The sequence below is a fragment of the Psammomys obesus genome, unplaced genomic scaffold (assembly GCF_907164565.1).
Source record: "Psammomys obesus unplaced genomic scaffold, mPsaObe1.curated_primary_1811, whole genome shotgun sequence".
Classification (NCBI taxonomy): domain Eukaryota; kingdom Metazoa; phylum Chordata; class Mammalia; order Rodentia; family Muridae; genus Psammomys; species Psammomys obesus.
The window spans coordinates 9,109,162-9,125,689 of record NW_026592890.1 but is presented as its reverse complement, the minus strand read 5'-3'; the positions used below and the strand labels follow the sequence as shown (position 1 = coordinate 9,125,689).

The 16,528-nt window shown below is 39.5% G+C and overlaps 1 protein-coding gene across 3 annotated transcripts in view; it reads left to right on the top strand.

Moving 5' to 3' along the window:
- The window catches only part of Prkn (parkin RBR E3 ubiquitin protein ligase), a 1,244,902-nt gene that overhangs the window by 212,848 nt on the left and 1,015,526 nt on the right, over positions 1-16,528 (top strand). For all 3 annotated transcript variants that reach the window (XM_055615985.1, XM_055615986.1, XM_055615987.1), the window contains exon 2: positions 14,105-14,268. In XM_055615985.1, coding sequence (XP_055471960.1) covers positions 14,105-14,268 — 164 coding nt within the window. The remainder of the gene's footprint in view (positions 1-14,104; positions 14,269-16,528) is intronic.

Sequence of the window (16,528 nt, the reverse complement as noted above, 5' to 3'; positions counted from 1 at the left end):
TGTGCTTATGCATAACAAAACAAAACAACAACAAAAACAGCTCTCATCTTAAAGAGAATAAGAGAGAGTTTACTCTGGAGCCATTTGAGTGACAATAACCCAGGAACAAGGATTTAGGTTACTTCTAATTTCATATTCCATTGTGGAAGCAGTTTCATGAAGTTTTATAATTTTACAGAACAAGGAATCATGAATCAAGGTAAGCTAAAAATACATAGGTGTGTATATCAGAAAGGTGGTTACTGTAAGATGGGGGAGGTTTTCTATAGGCTCAAGATGATATCTAACCACAATTTTAGCTTTTGGGTTGGTAGAAGCTGTTAGTCTGTTAATAGATCCCAAAACATTTTTATAGATTAGTCACAAAATGTTAGTTCAAACATATAGGTGGCTGTTTGAGAGGACTAAAACTAGCCCAGTGAAAGGTAACTTAGCCTCTGAACCTGCAACATTCCAACCTCCCCACAACCTGCTGTTCTGTCAGTCAGTTTCGGCAGACACAGCTTCTTTTCAGTAATTCTTATTCACACTCCCAATGTGTGTGATGGCCAGGACGCTATCCACTTGTTAATACATTGCTTTAATGTCATAATCTTTTCATGGGAGAGAAACCCCAGCTTGTAAAAGGCTTCAAGGAGCACTATGTTCCCATGATCACATCACACCAGCTGGCCTTTCCTCACTGACACAAACATATTACTACACAGATGACAACTTTGTGCTCAAAAGAAGTGTAGTGATTTCTAAAAGCATGATTAATAAAGTGGACTTTCATCTGTGCCCGGGCACATCTAGCTGGCATGCTTGTTTCTCTCCCAGTCCTAGTGAGGCTTTCTGGATATTTGGGCTCCAGCTTTCCCCACTGCCTCCTCTTTCTCAGGCTTTTTTTTATTTTTTATGATACACACGAGCTTGACTATAGTGTGCACCATTTTCTGGTTCCATTTTCAAGTTCCATGAACATTTCTGTTCCCAGGCTATGTTATTCATTCTTGCACATCACTTCCTATCCCTGTGGCTAACACATAGTTATTGATTTAGTGAGTATTTATTGGTGAGTTAATGAATTTTAGTGTCACCAGCAACTCTGTCTGAATCTTATTACTATTTATTTCAGAGCATATGAACGTTAGAACAGTGGGAGTAACTTGAAATAATTTTTTAAATTGAATATTGAAATATGTGCTTCCTAGTTTCATCCCATTAACACCTTTTCTGGTCCTTAGAGCAGCAGTCTGAAGTATTGCAACTCTGAGATATTTAACAGCTAATCTTTGTCACATCATAAAAGCAAGCAGAGAAGTGTAAATATGACATTTCCAAGTTGTATAGGTCCTCACAAATGCCAGCCTCTGTGATAGGTAAAATGACAATTATAATGTGTGTGGGGGTGTGATGTATGTTTGCTTATTACAAAACACTCAGTGGTTGATAGATGTTTGCTTGTCTCAGGGTGGGGCCAGTGAAATACAGTACAACCTCACTTGGCTAGAACTCACTCACTATAGTAGTCAGTAATCAGTTCTCTTCAGCATTCATGCTTTTAAAATAGCAAAATTCCTCAGTGTTCAGCAATCCAGCTCTTCAGTTATCATCACAACAAACTTAGATTTCCTCTGTTGTCGACACAGTCGCTTGCACAGTGCCTTGACTTCAGACTCACTATGTAGCCCAAGCTGGTCTTGGACTTCTAACTCTCTTGCCTCACCTGGCAGAGTTGAGATTGCAGGTGGGAGGTGATACATCCAGCACTTTAGACCATTTTCATTTCCAATAAAAGGAAGTCTATTTCCTGTTATCAGTAACTCACTTCTCCCAAAGCCTTCCATTGGCTGCAGAATATATGGAGTTCCTTAGGCTCTCACTATTGTATTGTCTGTCTCCAGGTTTGCCTGTTCTGGACATTAAACATGAATGGTATAGTACATGAGATTTCCTTTCCCTGCTTCTTTTGTTGAGCATAATGGTCGGAAGGTTCATCCAGGTGCTAGTATGAGTCAGTGATTTACCTCCTAAAGGCAAACAGCATACACTGTGTTTATTTCACATTCACTCACTTGCCAGGTGGGCTTGGAGCATTTTCTACCTCTTGACTACTAAGAAGTTGCTGGGAAGCACATTCACACATTTGTTTTTAATGTGGAGACAGTTTTAATATCCGTGAGCAGACACCCAAGACTGTAATAACTGAGGCAGAACCCTGTAACTATTTAAAGAAATGCCTGGCTGTTTTTCCAAGTCCCTCACTATCTTACATTTCCACCAGCGTGCCTGAGAGTTTAGATCTTAAAAACAATTCCCAATTGTTTAAGAATATAACATCATTTGATGTTGAATGGATAGATCTTTCCCAATTTATTTTGAAAAACGGTTACTTTTTAATTGTTTATAGTTGGTACCATTTATTGAATGCATACTATAGACTCTGCATTAATATTAAAAAAATTAGATGTAAGAAGCCATTTAATACTTCTAAAATCCTTCTAAAATAAATAATACTGTTTTATGTTTGAAGACATTAAAGTCCCCCAAAAGTGAGCAACCCAGCAAGGAAGCTGAGAAGCAGCTCTGGCTTGAGAGCCTCTATTTTCAAGCTTATGCTCTTCAGCATCATTTTGAGCCACTGCCAGAAACTTTGCTGAGAAGTTGGGGGTATTTACAAACAGTTTTTTATTAACCCTTTATGCCTTCCTTTTACTAGCTAACTGGTCATTTAGCTAACTATTAGTAGTGATTTTTTGCTAAGTGAGCCAAAAATGTAGCCTGTTAATTTTTGTATGCTTAAACCAGTACTGTCATGGATGAATGTGTACTCTGCCTTGACTGCTCCACCTGTATGACAGCTGTTGATTCAGGTAGGGCTGTCTTTAGACTGTGACTTTATAAATATTGAATCCATAAATTGGTAATTTATATTGGCTCACAGGAACATTTATTTCTTCTAATTCAACTCATTTATTTATTTATACTTATTTGATGTCTAAAATTATATAGAAAGCTTATTTGTAACAAATAAATAAATTGCTACCATGGAAGCCATTAAATGAAAAATGGAACGAAATTTGCTTTAATTGTGTTCACAATTGGTGAACTATCTAGTCTCTGAGAGGGAAATATATACACTGGGATGATTTATCCATGGACTGTGTTCACACAGTACTTGTGAATGATACTCATATCCAAGGAGCTATATTTCTTGACTATTACAAACATTTTGTTACTGTAAGTGAAATTTCAAAATTGCTTAAATTTTTTTTCAATATAAAAATAAGAAAGAATAAATTTACCTCTTAAAAACATTTTATCTGTAGTTAAAACAAAATTCCATTGCAGTGTGGTCTCTAGGGTCTATTTCTGTATCAGTAATGGAATGGTTGGTCTTGCCTGTTGGTGTTTAAAGTCAGGTTTGTTGTATTTTGTGTGTCTTTGCTTATATTGATCAGCTCCATGGTAAATTTAGCCTCTGTTCACATTAGTCAGTAGTCTTCAAACTGTTCTGCCCAAATATCCCATAAAAGTAGTAGAGCTGTATACTTCTTTGCACATTTTAAGTTAATAGAAAAATGGATTATTTGCTTTCAAAATATGGTATTGCTATAGTTTTAAATAATGAAGTTAAAATAGTCAAATAAATGCTAAAATGTGATCTGTTCTTCATTGCTGTTATTTAATGATTCATGAAAAAGGCCACTTTTAATTATTTAAAATGGTTTGTTTCTTATTGCTTAACTCTGTTTTATTTACACTTGCCAGCAAGAATGTGCACCACAGTCACCCTGTTCATCATGGCTTCCATGTTTTCTAGCTAGTCCACACAATAAAGTCTTATTTATTTGATTTTATTTAAAGTCAGTACTCAGCATGAAACTGGCCTCACAGAAGATAAACTGTGTGTGTGGGTTAATCTGACTATCAGACTTTGAAACTACAATGCCCCCTCCATGAGAATTTCTGCAGGAATCTCCCAGTGGGGGAAAGAAAAGGTGCCAACCAGAAGGGCAACTTGTCTCCCAGAAGAGATATCACAGGATGAAACTGAATCCCAGATAATGATGGGTCAGGAGTGGGCAGAACTACATCATGACTGGCTACTTAGATGTTCATGTTTTTGGGTCTTTAATTTAAAATTTCATCTCATTTCTGGGCCTAAAAGACAGATTTTATGGCTCTGATAGTTCTCTGTGTTCCTTATTTCAATGTGGACATATTAAATAAATCCATTTTGTGCTTTTTATTATTTTGGCTCTTTTCATTGTTGTATAGAGGGTAGATGGCCAGACCTAACTTGGGATGCACGTTGTAACAGCTCCCTCCCCAAGTTTTATAACAAAAGTACTTCTTTTTTTAATTTTATTTTTCTTATTAGTTACATTTTGTTAACTCTGTGTCCCAGCTGTATCCCACTCCCTCATTCCCTTCCCTACCCCACACTCCCTCCCTGGTCTCCTCCCTGCCCCTAAAAGTACTTCTACTGCTGTCCGCAGTCAGTTCCACCTCTACCCTCACTGCAGAAGAACTGGAGTTACAGGCATGCACTCTCCTGATGGTTATATGTGGGTTCTGGAGCCCAAACTCAGGTCCTCACACTTGCATGGCCTTTCTCTTTTCCACTGAGCCATCTTCCTGGCCCTTGAGGTGTTTTTTTACCCCTAATTTGTAAGAGAGTTATGAACATGGCTACATATAACATGATATAATGAGATGGGCTCATCATCTTGTTTTATTTTCTTTTAATTTCTATAGTTGTTGTAAGCACTTGTTAATAAGTACGTAGCGATTAAATATAGAAATAGGTTTTATTATATCATCAGCATCATCATTTCATTCTATAAATGTTTAAAACTTACGATGTAACAACAAACATATTTAGTAATTCTTTATTACAAATATCCCAGTTGTCTATCAATAAGTTTCTAATTAAATTTGGTACACCTTTATTTTTGTTAAAAATAATTACAAACAGCTCAGTTTTAAAACACTGATATAAATCATTCACTTGTTCACTTTCTGGGAGGTGTATCAAATAGATCTCAGAAAGATTAGAATTCACTTAGTTTGCATGCTAGTCTGTCATTTAGAAGCACTTAATTAAATCTGACATATTTAGAAAATATTGGGAAAATGAAATATACAGTTAACACACCTTTGCTAATATTTACAATTAATTTTTATCTTACTTTAAATATTTTTATTAAAACCTTGTACTATATATTTAACTGAAGCAATTTATAGATTGGTTTTCTTTTGCTGTGATTAGTAGAGCTAATTGCTTTTAAATTATCCTACCAATCAGTATTAATTTGCCATAAAAAACATCTGAATACCTCGTTTGTTGTGTTTGAAATATTATTCCACTGTGGATAGGGGTATTGATGAATGAGTGGTTTGCTGAGTGGGTAGAGGGTAGATACATAGGTGCATCTATGTGGATGGAGGAAGGTGGAGATTGGAGGATAGAAGATGCATTGATGGTGGGTGGAAGGACAGATGATGGATGATAGAGGATGGAAGATAGAGGGTAGAGAATGGATAGGTGGATGGATGGAGGGAAGGCAGGCTAGGTAAGGAAAGGAACTTTGCCAGGAGTTTGCTTCCTGGATGATATGATGTAATTCCTCATTAGTATTATAAGCAATCACCTTAGTTCTGACCATCTGAGAGACTCTGAGGATAATGTACTTCCATGGTAATTCCCAGCGGTAAAAGAGCCAAGATAGTAGACATCTCCATCATTTTTTTTTCCTGCCTGAATTTAGAATAATCCAACCCAAATGACATAAAACAGTCTGAGATGAAGAAAAAACAAACAAACAACAACAAAAAACCCTCTTCCTAATGTCAACCTTAACCCTTCTGTGAAGGTAAAGAATTTGACTGTAGGTGATTGGGACTTCTTAGTAACCAACAATATCAAATGTCCTCTTAGCCTGTTGTGGTGCACTAGAGAGACACCAGAGAAGAGGACCCAGTCTCTGAGCATATCCACATGAATACGTTTTCAGGCATACTGGATTTATTGGGAGGGTATGCGAGCCCTAAGAGATGGAAGGAAGGACTGCTCTCTCTCCTGTGTCCTCTTAGGCCAGGACTAACAGTTCATTATGAAAATTATGCTTGCAAAAGCAAGAAATTGAGAGGCATGAGTGCCTGTTTCTGCCCCCCCCCCGTAAATAGTAGGCAAGCTCCTCTTCCTCTTTATTCATCTTGTAGGTAGAAATAGTAAATTTTGTCCCAATTATCTCTCAATGCTCTCGTGAAGATTAGCTGAGATAATGTCCTCGCAAGCACTTTGAAAATAGAGCCTTATCTGAGCTGAAGATCCCAGTATCAGCGCACCATCACTTGAGATCAATTACTGAGTCCTCTGCAGTGCAGCAGGCCAGAATGCCAGCAGAAAAGAAAAGGCTACATTTTGCAGTTATCTAAACATTAGTATTGTGTATTTGACATGGTAAACACAGCTACTTCTAAGAAATATGTTGGAATTCCAGTAAAAGCAAATAACTAAATTTACCATGTGCTAGACTGGATTTTACTTCATTGTTTTTATTTCTTTAGTTATCACAACCACTGTATGAAGTAATTACTATTATTACCTCCCATTTGACTCAAAATTGATGGAGGGACAGTAGATGTGAGCCCTGGTTACAGAGGTGACAAAGAAGGGGCAGAGCTAGACCTCAAGCCCAGCCAGCAGTTCCTGAAGCCAGACTCTCAGCCATAATATATACCTAGTTAGATGGATTCTTAATTGCATTTCCTACCTCCCATTCTTCATCTCTCATAATGTAAACTCTAGTCAGAAATTAAGGAAGAAAATGGAAAAATTAATTCTGAGAAATGCAGAGAATTAGAGAATGAGGCAAGGGAGGGAGGCGAATGCATAGTCAGGTGGAAATAAAGAAGTAACACAATTGTGTCAAGGCCATGGTGAAATTCTTACGGGTTGCTCTTTTCTGAGATGCTGGGTCCCTTGCCTACCAGAGGGGTTCAGAATCTTCATCCTGGGGTCTGTGTCCAGCCTGGGAGGCTGAGAGCATGCAGAGACATAGATGTATTGCCATGTGAGGTATGAAGCACTTTTAACTCAACCAGGGAGCACTGGGAGGGTGGGGCCACGTGATTTATAAGCTCTCGCAAGTGGTGACAACACATAGACGGTCAATGGATTACCTAATCAATCCCTAATGTCTCTTATTCTGGTTTCTTAACAATTTTAGTCTCCTTTATATCTCCTCTCCACAGACACTGTCTGTCTCCACTTGGTTATTCAGTTCATCCAATATTTTTCTTCCAAATATACTTTTAGTCCATAAATTCCCATTTGCTTCTGTTTTATAATTTCCATTGTTCTATGTGTCTGTTATGACTTTCCACTAACAACAAGAATATTTTTGTTTTCCTTAATTGAGGATAATCATATAAACTGCTTTAAACATTTTTTTTTCAGTACAAAATTAGAGCCATGTTGGGGTTCCCTCGGTTGCCTTCCATATCTCTTCAGAACATACCCTACTTTTCTGATTTTTTTAATTGTTTGCTAATTTTGTTATTGTATCACAGATATTGTGACTGTAATCTGTGGAAACTCTGTCTTCTTTCCCTATGACTGTTGTTTATTTCATTTCAGAGGCAATACTTTAATTATATTTATTTATTTTTCTTTTTTAAATTTTATTTTATTTTTCTTTATTAATTACACTTTACTCACTTTGTATCCGCCCCCCCCCCGTGGTTCCCTCCCTCCTTCTGTCCCAATCCCTCCCTTCCTCCACCCTTTGCATGCATGCACCTCCCCAAGTCCACTGATAGGGGAGGACTTCTTTTTTTCCTTCTGATCCTAGTCAATTAGGTCTCATCAGGAGTGGCTGTCTTGTCTTCTTTTGTGGCCTGGTAATGCTGCTTCCCCCTCAGGGGTAAGTAATTAAAGAGCAGGCCAATCATTTCATGTCAGAGACAGTCCCTGTTCCTATTACAACGGAACCCACTTGGATACTGAACTGCCATGGGCTACATCTGTGCAGGGGTCTTAGGTTATCTCCATGCATAGTCCTTGGTTGGAATAGCAGTCTCAGGAAAGACCCCTGTGCTCAGATTTTTTGGTTCTGTTGCTCTCCTTATGGAGTTCCTGTCCTCTCCAAATCTTACTGTTTCCCATTTCTTTCCTAAGATTACCTGCACTCTGCCCAAAGGTTGGCCATAAGTCTCAGTATCTACACTGATAGTCTGCAGGGCAGAGCTTTTCAGAGGTCCTCTGTGTCAGGCTCCTGACTTGTTCCCTCTTTTCTCCTTCTTCTGATGTCCATCCTCTTTGCCTTTCTGGATAGGAATTGAGCATTTTAGCAAGAGTCCTCCCTCTATATTAGTTTCTTTAGGTATACAGATTTTAGTAGGTTTATCCTATATTATATGTCTATATGAGTGAGTATATACCATGTGCATCTTTCTGCTTCTGGGATAGCTCACTCAGGATGATCTCCTGGAACTGGAGTTACAGATGGTTGTAGGAAGCCACCATGTGGGTGCTAGGACTTTAACACAGGTAGTCTGGAAGAGTAGCCCGGCCTCTTAATAACTGAGTATCTCTCCAGACCCCTTTTTATTATTTCTTAATCTACATTTTAATCACTGGAAGTATATCACAAATTATAGGAGAAGTTCCATGTACGTGACTAATAAGTTTCAACCCTTTTTTCAGTGATTTGAAGAATGAATATAAGCAATCAGGATTGAAACCAGTTTTACTTTGTGAATGTTAACACTTTCTGTAGAGTTTGCTCATCTGAGGGGGGAGGAACTAGAACTGGGATTAAATAAAGTACTTAGAGGGTGATGAAAGTGTCAAGCTAGAGCTTCGTGGCCAAGCCTAGGAGTGGTATTCCAGGGCCCCAGAGTTTAGAGGAGGTTGCCAGATCCTGATCATGAAGGCTTGGTGTCCAGAGTAAGAATTGACTCTGTTCCTCTGAGGGCAGAGGAAAACCAAGGGAAAGTCAGCCAACATAGGGGAGCCATTTGTTTTGATTTACGTTCCAGAAGAGAACATTTTCTGGTTGGCCAGTAGGCAACGAACCAGAGAGATAAAACACTGAAGCACAGAAGCAAATGAGGCAACTTTGCAGCATTCCGAAAGATGATGACAGATTGGAACATATTGTCGTTGATGAAGAATAAGAAAGTTAGACAGTTCAGGTTATGTTATAGATGTAGTTAACAAAAGGTACCAACCAATCAAAGATAGTGGCAATACACCAAAGTCCTGGGACCATGTTCATTTTATTGCACCTCTTGGATGCTAGTAAATGTGGATATCTACAGTTCCAGGGAGATGGCAAATCTGAACAAAAACTATGGCCCTGTATTGGATGAAGCCACATTGGACAGCACACAAATACTAAAGAAAAAGCGTCCTAACAATCATGTGCCGTTCTAAAAGTGTGTAAGTGCAACAAAGGAAGAGAAACCAGAAGATGAAATCACAGAAGTCTGCCCTGTGATACAGGGGGATACCAGAAGGTTGTAGAGGCAGATGCCAAGGGGAAAAGTATTATAAATCTTATAACAGACGATATGGAGTACCTCCAAAGGGCATATATGATACAAGGAAAGTGATGCTGGATTGAAAATATGAAGGGCATTAATTTACCACAAGCAATCTTCCAAAATGGACGTGTACAGCAATATTTTTAAAAAAAAAATAGAGAATAGAAATATAAGTAATTCTCAATAAAGTTATCCATGCAGAAAAATGGGTCTGCAACTAAAGGGGAATGAGAACACATGGTTTTTGTTTGCTTGTTTGCTCATTTTCTTGTTTCAAACAAGTTACTAGGCTTACAGATAGTTCTCAAAAGAGAAGGAAAGCCTTGCCAGAGCACAGGTTGAAAATACATACCTAGGCAATTTTTAACTACTGGAGCAAAACTTGCTCATGGTATTTACCCAGGTACAGCTGTAGCTAAAGTCTTATGGACTTTAGAACATTCTTTCCCCTGGAAGCCAGGTCTTGCCCTGGTGGATGAACAGAGCCAATTTATATGATGATGTTAGTATTTTCTTTGGGCCTTGCTTTTGTTTGGTTGTCTCAGATAAAATGCTTACGTGATTCTTCATACCTGCAAAAGTACTTCCTTACCAAAAGCCTGGATCTCCTGTAAATTACTTAACATCACCAGTACCTAGGGAAATGAAAGCCAAATGACAAGGGAAAAAAATAGTATCTTTTCAGCTTTTAAGATGGAGAATGGCAAGCTTGAGACCAGTCTGGACTAAATAGACACATGGTAGACCTTGTCTCAAAGAAAATTGGTCGTGCATCTCATGGTTTTTCTTCTGAGTGTATTGTCATTGATGCTCTGCCTTACTCATGTGATTTATTAAAGGTGATAAGACACTTCTGGCTGCAAGAGGTTTTATAATAATGTACTAAGGAAGAAGATGAAAAAGGAGAAGAAGAAGAAAGACAAAGAAGAACACGACTAAACAAACTGCAAACTTGTACTATATAATCAAATCTCAGAAAATAATGACTAGCCAAATTTCTCTTTTATCTCTGTTCTTAGAGGATTTGGATCCAACACAGTGATAAGACCTGAGACAATCTGCTTTACTCAGTATTTACCAAATACCATGTACTCTTCCATAGTTGAACACAAACAGCACTGTGGCTTTAAAATGAGCTCCAGCTCCTCTAGACAGTAAGGAACTCTTTTTTGCAGTAAGGACTCAGGATGGTTCTGAAAGACAATCACAGGAAATCTGGAACAGGTGCTGGAGGTATATTGTCCCACTGGTAGACCCTTTGTAGACAAGGCAACCTGGAGTGGAGGATACCAGACAACTTGTCCTAAATTATAAAATTAGGAGATAGAGTGTCCGGGAGTCAAAGTACTGATGTTCTGGCTCTAAAGGTGCCTTGATTTCTGTGAGCCTCTCCCCACTTAGGAATCATGGCTGGAGTTGAGGGGCTGTACATATGGGATATGGTACATTTCCCCATGACATTTGGTTATTGACCTGCCTACTGTTAAGATGTCCTTCTTAGCCACGCAAGCATTTTTGTTGACTGGATATCTACAGTAGGTTTACTTGATCATTTAATTAAAAAATCAATTTGTATAATAGACTTACTATTCAAAAATATCCATTTGTATATAATTTTCATAATTTGTGCAAATTGAACCTAAGACTATTTATAGAACAATAAACACTTAATAAAATCTAAAACATGATTTGAACAGTTATACAGATTTTTATTGTTTCATTTCTGCTGTTATTATTTTACCTTTTCCTCCTGCACTTGCAGTAGGATTTTCACAATTTAATCCTTGAGAAAAAACATTAGAATAGTCTCTTGGGGTTTTTAATATAGTTCTACAGTACCTTCAATATGGTTCCCAGCAGCTTCCTTCTACATCATCTCCATGGTGTTGTCTTTTTAAAAAATATATATTCACAGTAGTAGAAAAACGGATAAAATTTAGAATATGACCGTGTCATTGTCCTGTGTAGTCTCCTGTCATGTGACATAACTGATGGTTTTGTTGTCTTTGAGTCTTTATCTGAGATGTTATGCATATAAGACAGCTATTAGTGTATCTTTTTCTTTTTTTTCACCTGTATTTTCAAAGGTGTGGAATGAAATCGCGTGCGCACGTGTGCACACACACACACTCACACATACACACACAGAAGCCACATTTTCTCGATATTTAGTATTTTTCATGAATATCTTATTCTTCTGGGCATCACCTTTTATAGATATTTAACAGACAGCGGTCTTCTACTCTAATGTTCTCTGCACCATCTGTTCTCTGTTGGTGTCATTTCTATTTCACTGTCTCTCATAACCATTGTTCCCTGTTCTGAGAGGCTGGCTCCTTCCCTGGAACCATTTTTCTCTTTTCTTTTCTTTCTTATCCAGTTTTCTTTTGTATAGGGAATACTGCATTGTATTAGGAAGTGAGCTTTTGCACTGCTGTTGTTAATCCTTTCTATCATGAGAAAAGGGAGTATGTTCTTTCCTCCCAGATGGTCTTAGACAGCTACTCTAGGGATGGAATGAGCTGTATATGAATTCTGATTTTATTACAAAGAAGCTGGTGTCCACAGAACAGTGACTATAGTTCTGTGGACTTCATGCGCTGCTCTATTGTATAGTAATACTGAGCTGACCAGATTACCTAGGGTAATCTGGTAATCCAGCAGGTGTAAGTGCCTGGTTATCCCTGACACTATAGTTATTATTTTATTCTAAATATTATTAAGCAGATCATCTCACAGTTGAGCTGAGAACTACTGAGCATTAGTGTTACACTTACATGCAATGAACACACACACACACACACACACACACACACAGATATCCATTAATGTTGAAGCTTACTGTATAAGCACTGTGAACATTGTTCATTGTGTCACACAACATCATCCAAAGTCTATCCGTTTTTCAGGGTCATGAAGTTGAGAATTGAAGAGGGGGGTTTGATATATTTACCTTTAGCCCACTAAACAATAAAGGAGCAACAGGACTTGTATATCACTCCTACTTCTGAAGGATGCCTTTTTAACCTCTGTGCTGTACTGCTTCCTGGAGGGACCTCCACACTGTTCGGCCCTGTCACACAAGCATAGGTACTGCTCAAGCAGTAGGACCAAGAAATGTGTTGGCAATAGGGATCCCCAGCAGGAGGGTAATATTGCATTTCTGGGTTGAAACAGGGGGTAGGGAAATAATTCTACCTTGTCCAACCATGAGATGTCCTGTGCCTCTCCATCTGTGTGTCTGGACTGGAGATTTGGTGGCACGCTCATTTGTGGTTTCAGATAACTATATAAAAGGAGAAGAAAGATAACAAGAAACTAGGTCAGGAGCGAGAGCCCCCAAACACATGTGTGGCTTCTGACCTTCAGCCAGGACAGAACCATAGCAAGGATAAGAACTGAGGTTCCTGTCCCAAAAGTTGACTGGAAAGTTCCTATCTCAGTCTGACACCATTGTTTAACATTTTGTATGCTATTTTGAAGAAAATTTTAAATTAAAAACAAAAGAATTTACTACAAAACTGAAAGTAGACTAGTTGAGAAGCTAAATGCAAGAATCTAGAAAGTATTTTTTGTTTGTTTGTTTTATTTTCCTCTTTAAGACAGGGACTCTATGTAGCCTAGGCTGTTGTGGAGCTTGCTGTGTAGAGCAGGCTGGCGTAGAATGCAGAGATCCAGCTGCTTCTGCTTTGGAGTGTTGAGATTAGAGGCATGCCTTACCACACATGGCATAGGAATCTAGAAGGTATTGAATGAAAGCCTGATATTGAATAGTGAGGAAAGGGTGAATGACTGGAAACAGCTGGTAGATGTGAAAAAATGCTAGAGATAGTTTGACAGGGGAACTGAGAAGAATGTGAGAAAGGTTGTCAGTTCCAGCCAGAGTCTAACGAGAGCAGTTGCAACAGCAGATTTGGCATTAATTTACGATCTCTCTAGAAATCTACTGAGACCTGGGAGTGAAGAACACAGAGTGCAAAATCTTTACACAGGTCCCAGAGTCCTTACCCAGAGCCTACAACCATTTCACAGACTCCAGAGCCCCTTCATAGAGCCCCAAGCCCAGAGCCCTATCATGTGGCCCCTGGTCCTATTCACTTGTCTACACCGTGGCTTCCATTTCCTCTGTTTCTCTCTGGAGCATCCACACGCTGCCTTTGATTTTTATGCAGTGGGTCCTCTCTGTGGAGGGAGGGGTTGTTTGTTCAGTCTGTTGGAGCAGGATAGTCTATAAACTCATGGGAATCTTAATATTCCAACCAAGCAAGTGTTCCACCTGACTCCCTCTGTTGCAGGATAGATATTAAAGACACAATGAATACAATCTTGGTTTGCAGGTCACTGACTAGGGCACAAGCAGGAAACACCTTGGGAAAACTGTTTTTTTTTCCCCCTAACCATTGCTCTACCTTATAAAGTTCTCTGTTATAAATGAGAGATAGTCTGTGTCATTCACTGGAGGGCAGGTGAGGAGCAAGTGGCTTCGGAGAAGTTCCACTGGCCATTCCAGGCTGGGAGTGGGAGTAACGCTCTCTCTTCTCTCTCTGCCCATGTTCTTGTTTAGTGTTGGTCCGGTTCAACTCCAGCTATGGTTTTCCAGTGGAGGTCGATTCTGACACCAGAATCTTCCAGCTCAAGGAAGTGGTTGCTAAGCGACAGGGGGTTCCAGCTGACCAGCTGCGTGTGATTTTTGCTGGGAAGGAGCTTCAGAATCACCTGACTGTGCAGGTGAGTCTCCCTAGGTGGGTGGTTCCTGGGATGCAGCCAGGGCCAATGCCCATGCCGCTCACACTGCCAATCTGACATTCATGCCCAAGATCTAATAGAATAAATAGTGCCTGGGGATTCCTTGAACTTTACTCCACACTGCTTCATTAATTCTGACCTTCTTAATTATGCATTAAAACAGTACGCAGGAAGGATTGGAGGAGCAAGTCAGAGTAAGGTGAAAGAGGGAAAGAGAAGCCAGGAGCTTAGTGAATAAATGTTTACTGACTGCAGGAGCAGGAAGGCACAATTTCTGAGTCTGTTCAATTTTTACCTTCCTTATTTCATTTGAATCTTAATGAAGAAGGATTCAAATAAATTGTTCCCAATCAGGCTGCTCAGCCCATGCTCAGTGAGGGATTTACAACCCAACTGTGACCCCTGGAGGACAGTCAGAGCTGCTGCCTGGACTACAGCAGGGGCTGGCCCCGAGCCGTGTTCGCAGAGGGCTCTGAGAATCAGACAGGCAGCAGAAGTCCATTTTTTTTATATCCAAGCCCAGGTAAAGCTACCCTGGCCTACGCCCATTATACAGCACTAAGTAAACTATGGGGATCTGCTTCCCTCCTGTTGCTTCCTGGGTATCTGCCCCTGCTGTGGCACGGAAACCCCCTCTTTATTGTATGTTGCACATTTGAAGAAATGAGTTTTGAAAGGAACTGGTTAGGAACTGATGAGCAAGCCCATTGCCTAGAATAAGAGAACAGTGAGTGGGTTTTTTTTTTTGGGGGGGGGGAGTGGGTTGGGAGGCTTGGCATATATGAGCCACACTTACTGAGATGATTAGATGCAGGGAAAAGCAAGTCCACTCTCTTTGTGTATGGGGTAATTTTGCTCCAGTTCACAGCTGAGTGGGGATCTGTGCTGTACTTGGGCCTCAGACTGCCCAGTCCAGTCAGTCCTCTTGTGGGCCAAGATATTTGCTGCTTTGTGAAATGCTTTTGGAATGTGGGTATACAAAGAAACTATAGAAATGCAAATCACTTCTGCCATTCTCCTTGCTCCTGCTGATGGGGTGGGACTCACACTCATTGTGCAGAAACTGCTGTGCTTTGCTTTCAGGCAATTTGTTTTCATAAGGGAAGCGCCTATGCTAAAAACTGTTTTGATTTTCTTTTTTTTATTTCAGTCAACTAAAAAGCTTTTCACTGTACCTGCCAACTTCTAAACCTAAGATTGTTTCCTTCACAAATAAATGGTCTTAAAACTGTTTCTTGAATCTAAATACAGTTTATTATGAGAACTTTTAGAGTTAAAGCCCCTTTCCTGTACCAGGTAGCATGAAGAGTGTAACAGGTCTTTCCTATTCAGTAAGACTAATTGCTGTCAAGGACTGATTTAATAGAAATTTGTATATTGATCAAAAGTCTTATTTTGATTAACATTGTTTGAACTCAGTGTTCATGGCTTCTTAGGGGATTGGGTGAAAAGGCAGAGCTCAACTCACTCTCATGGAGTCTGCTCTTTACCTGGTTAGGGCTCTGAAACTAAAGGAACACTAGAGCAAACTGTCTGGGAGCACCACATAGGATAAAATCATTAGCAACACGACGTGGTTCAGCCTAGTCCTATAATACACATGTGCCATGCAAAATTATTGCTGTATTACACACAAAGAGGAGTACTGTGATGTTTTAAAGACATGGACTGAACATCTAATGATAAGGCACCAGGAAAGAGCTCCTGGATGGACTGAATCCAGGTAAAAATTCTTCAGATGGAAGGCTAGGCACACACCACATGCTTGGGGGCAGGAAGATAGGCTCTATTCTGCTAGAATCTGGAGGCAATACTAAAGACAGGAGAAGATGGAGTTTGCAGGGGCTTTTGACAGAATCTTGACGAACTTGGTCCTGCTATTTTATTCATGGAAAGCAAAGGGATGGCATAAAAAGTGGAGGGGGTGAGTTTTCAGAGGTGGTAAGAATTTATAAAAGTGGGAACGTGTGTGCATGGAACCTGGGCCCGGACCAAGGAGCCAGACTGTGTATTCACAGATATTTGCCCAGGGAGCAATATTTCTGTGGCAACTGGAATAGATTCATTTGCTAAGGTGTGAGGATGAAGCAGTATGAGCATTTTCATTTCAATGACAAAGGCCAAAACCCAACTCATTGTAGAAGTTAACTCTAAGGCTCTAAATTCTGAGGGTTAAAAGCAATGAAGAAAAATTTTGTTTTAGGGGTTGAGGTGGGTGCTCAGTGACAAAGGTTGCCATACA